At 32.8% G+C, this 4786-nt stretch overlaps 1 protein-coding gene and 1 pseudogene across 1 annotated transcript; both read right to left on the bottom strand.

The window, feature by feature from the left end:
* Positions 1–669: 669 nt before the first annotated feature.
* LOC148940400 (uncharacterized) lies at positions 670–1329 on the bottom strand (annotated as a pseudogene).
* A 1425-nt stretch (positions 1330–2754) lies between these two features.
* Positions 2755–3405, bottom strand: LOC148940399 (uncharacterized). Its single transcript, XM_089105541.1, has one exon. The coding sequence runs from the start codon at positions 3403–3405 to the stop codon at positions 2755–2757; it is 651 nt and encodes a 216-aa protein (XP_088961667.1).
* Between the last annotated feature and the right edge of the window lie 1381 nt (positions 3406–4786).

The raw sequence follows: 4786 nt of genomic DNA, 5'->3' as shown, positions 1-4786 counted from the left end.
CACTGAAAAACAGAATTGTCAGTTAGCACCATTTAAGGATAAGACTCTCTAACCATTTCTTTGGTTTTAAAAGCAGGCAAGAGCTTCAAATCATCTTTAAAAGATGAAAATGAGTTGTGATGCTTCAGAGAAGTACTTAACAAACTTAGAAAGAATTTAAATATTGTTTATAATGTCAATGTATGAATATTGTAAAAATTATAACATTTAAAATAATAATAATTTTTTTTAATATTGTAAGAATGCCTACAGAAAAACAGATTAGGGAAAGGAAAATGTTTCATTCTCTACATCACTTCCAAACAAGATATAAAATCAATATTCTTTTCAACTATTTATGCCTGGTCGATATCAAATGATAACAAAACGAAGTATTCAAAAATAAGGAAAAACGATGAAAGAAATAAGAAAAAGGATCACTTATCACGCCAATAATTAATAGCAAATATTACAATTAAGAGTGATTAGTTAAATTAACTTATTTACACCTTTAGATTTAACACAATGCTCAATGTAAAAACATTGTCGCAAAATAAAGTATACAAATTTTCATATAGAACATTTCGTTATCTTACTCATGTTTTTTTTCAATGCTATTAAAGTTCCTTTGTTCTTTTAAGACGTAGCCTCAATTGTTAACTGTGAAAAAAAATCTCCATTCAACCAACACTAGTAAAGACCATTTTCCACAAACTGATCTTGCCAGGGAACTGATCCAGGACCAGTAAAATGTTCTTTGAACATAATTCGTATGGGGATAGCATTACTACCGGCGTTATTGCTAGATAAGTTTCCGGCTGAATTCAGGCTAGGGTTATTGCGCCAGGTGCCTGGAATTATTTGACCGTTTACTTCTCAGTCAACAAGCGTTACCGTGTGATATCTTGATGAATTAGACACCAAAAGAAAATTATGCAAAACACAAGTGGTCTTTACAATGAAGTCCATGGTTTCAAACTTACAACTGATTCTGCTTTTAAGGATCCTGAACTTTGCAGACATTATTCCAAATGCGTTTTCCACGACCCTACTAGCCCGTGAAAGACGGTAGTTAAATATTTTTTGTTCCCGTGTAAGAGTGCCATACTTAGGGTATGGCCGCATTAAGTTATTTTGAAGGGGGAAAGCTTTGTCTCCAACAAAAACAAACGGAACAACATTCTGCGAATTTGGTAGAGACGATGGATCTGGGATGGGAAGTGTGGCATTCCGCAAGGCAGTACCAAAACTTGACCTGGCAAAAATAGTGCTGTAATTTTCCTTTCCCTTGGCACCAACATCAATATAAATAAACTTATATCTAGCGTCGGCCACAGCCATTAGAACTATGCTGTGAAACTGGTGAAAATTAAAGAAACCTGACCCGGAATTAAGTGGACACTGAATTTGACAGTGTTTCCCATCAATTGCTCCAATGCAAAGAGGGAAATTAGTTCTGAAAAATCTCTTGCAATGGTGAAAAGATCTTCTTTAAATCAGTACACATGTTTGTAGAAAGTAAAGGCCAGTGATGCCAAAAACAAGTACATTTAGGAATTAAAATTCTTTAAAGTAAACAAAATAAAACAACAAAAACAAAGGACAAAAAGAAGAAAAAAACTGAATTAAAATCAACTTGATGGAAGTGATGAAAAACTTGATGGAAATGATGAAAATCTAGAAAGCCATGGCTAATTAGAATAAAGCCAAGACAGATTGCCCCTGTGAGATGCAAAGCTAGCATACCTTTTTAAGAGACATACAAAAATGGTTGATAGATAGTCTATCATCCATCCTAAGGAAGAACTAAGGTATAGGGGATTGAATAAAGGCAATTCAAATTGTCTATAAATTCTGTGATCCATTTGAAGGTAATTGGAGACCCCAAAAAATTATCATGAACAAATAATCATTAAAGCAAACCAAAAACTATGCAAGACAAAATTAAATAACATTAATAGGAGAAAAAATCCTGCCTAGTCCAGTATATTTGCCATGTTACCAAAATACAAATTAAAATATACAAAAAACTATGGAAGACAAGAATAAAGTAGACACTAAAGAAAAGGAGATTACTAGCACAGATAGAATGGCTATTGTTGAAAAAATATTTGGATAATTTTTTCTTTCTTGCCGAATTTTTAAAATAAAATATTGTAATTTTGATACCTTTCTGTGCATGTTTTAGTATTGAAAAAAATAGGGGGTTGAAAAAGAAACATCTTGAGGTTTGTACTTTATGGGGTTTAGGAAGTGTCTTGGGTTAAGCAAGTAAATAAAAATAAAAAAGGAAAAAAGTGTCTTGCTTAAGAAACATTACAAATTCAGTGGCAAATGGCTTCAATTTCAAAATGAAGCCAAAACAGGCTTTGAATCTGATTGGAGTGTTGGGGTTGAACAAAACATTATATTTCAATAACTTCTTAAATATATTTGAGAAATAATAACAACAAGATTAGTTTTTAAGATGAATGCAAAATTGCCACAAGGAAACCATGAAAAAATAAATAAATGGGTTTTTTCTTCAAAATAGTTTAAGTTCTAGAAAGACAATTTTCATCTAATATTTTTTTTCTTTTCCTCAAGATTATCTAGCACTATTCTCTTTGAAGATTGCTAATCCTTAAAAACTAAATTGTACTAATATGCTATTCAATTATTTACCCCAATCCCAAAACAATACCATGTTAAAAACATTGATTTAACCTACATCTTTTATAGAAATAGCCTCAATTGCAAACTCGAAAGAGAAAAGAAAATATTGACTGACTGAAACTAATATATCCCACTTTGCACTGACTGATCCTGCCACGGAACAGATCCAGGACCAGTAAAATATTCCTTGAAGGTATTTCTTACTAGGATAGCATTTCTAGAGGAGAAATTACTGGATAAATTTCCGGCTGACTCTAGGCTAGAGCTGTTGCGCCAAGAGCCTGGAATAATTTGCCCATTTACTTCTCGGTCAACAAGGGTGGTGAAGTTATGTCTTGACAAATCAGATCCTAAAAGAAAGTTATGCAAGATGCAAGTGGTTTTTAGTATAAGATCCATTGTTTCCAGCTTGCAATTGACACTACTTTTGAGAATTCTAAATTTCATGGACATTATCCGAAATGCATTTTCCATCACCCTTCTAGCCCGTGACAGACGGTAATTAAATATCTTTTGTTCTTGGGTGAGGCTGCCATACTTTGGATATGACTGCATTAAGTTTTTTTGAAGAGGAAACGCTTCATCCCCAACAAAAACAAATGGGAAAACATCCTCTGAGTTTGGCAACAAAGATGGGTCAGGGATGGGTAGGGTGACATTACACAAAGCAGTACCAAAGCTTGACCTAGAAAAGACAGTGCTGTCATTTTCCTTTCCTTTAGCGCCTACGTCAATATAAATAAACTTGTAGCAAGCATCTACTGCAGCCATCAAAACTATGCTGTAAAATTGATGGAAATTGAAAAAATCAGAACCAGAATTAGAAGGACACTGAATTTGACAGTGTTTTCTATCAATTGCCCCAATGCAATGAGGAAAGTCCCAAAGTTCGGAAAAATCTCTGGCTATTGCATAAAAATCTTCCTTGGAAGGTGGCTTCATAGAGATAGGTTGTAGGTTTCTCCAAATTGCTTTGTATGTTTCTTATATGATGCTTAAAATTGTGGATTGTCCCATTCTGTAACACAATGATAATGTTGCCATAGAATTTCCACTTGCAAGATACCTGAAAATAAAATATTTACATAATATGTATATATAAAAGGAGACTTCCACAAAGATGGCATAGTTGTCATATTTTCTAAATAAAAATTGATCTGTATAAATTTAGTTGTAAAAGAGAATACAAAAAAATAACTGGGGCCACAAGATTGAAATAAACTTGAATTTGTTTGTAAGTGTTGAATAAACATAAACTTGAATAAGTTTGAATTTGTTCTCCATCTAAGAAAACAAGTGAAAGGAGCTACACTCAATAGTTCAAATCCATTTATATCACACTTATATGCTTTCTAAAATTGGGCATAAAATCAAAACCTTGCACTGACTTAATTTATGCAAAGTACAAAGGGTAGAAAACTTTCAATGTACCTTAAGGACCAAGCCTCTGAGAAAAATTCTATTGACTGTTATATATAAAATATTTTAACAGTCAAGAAAATCCAAATAAGGTTTTTTACCTTATATCACAAAGAAACTTATCAAGACCATTTTTCCTCATTTAAATGTGGCAGTGTCGATCACGTAGCCTTATCAAGTGTTTGTAATAATAAATAGGTCAAAAACTGAGTGTATATTTCTCAACAGATAAATACATTGCCTGAACCCTGCTGTGGTGAGGCAAAAAAAAAAAATCTGGGTAAGTCAGACAACATATCAAAGGTAATCAAACCATTATCCTGGCAGTTTTTTTCTATCTCAAGGTAATTCCTCTATAAAAAACAAACAAACAATATAAACATCACTTTCAGATTCTTAGCCTTTATGCCAAATATATTTATGAAGCCTTCATCTTTTTCCACACAAAATTTGATTAATTGTTTCGCAGTGCAAAACATGAATAAAATGATTAACAGTAATGGGAACAACCAAATAGGGGAAACATGCTTCCATCTCAGGCATTTATGCAAAAACCATAAATTCAGTCTGGAGGAACAACACTGAGTTTAAGCAATTTTTGTCATACTGTTTACTGAAACTCTATTGTTTATCTATCTTTGGGTGATTATATCAATAAAATTATTGCTTATTATTTTGTCTTTGTTTGTATCACCAGATGCAAGGCATAATTCTCATGACGAATGGGGCTCCC

The sequence above is a fragment of the Artemia sp. Qi Xiang Cuo genome, chromosome 19 (genome assembly GCF_049724085.1).
Source record: "Artemia sp. Qi Xiang Cuo chromosome 19, ASM4972408v1, whole genome shotgun sequence".
In the NCBI taxonomy this organism is placed as follows: domain Eukaryota; kingdom Metazoa; phylum Arthropoda; class Branchiopoda; order Anostraca; family Artemiidae; genus Artemia; species Artemia sp. Qi Xiang Cuo.
This window is presented reverse-complemented; position numbering and strand designations above follow the sequence as displayed.

What these genes read in the sequence shown, in the direction of transcription:
- LOC148940399 (XM_089105541.1), bottom strand. Translation starts at nt 3,405, where the DNA reads ATGGCTGCAGTAGATGCTTGCTACAAGTTTATTTATATTGACGTAGGC.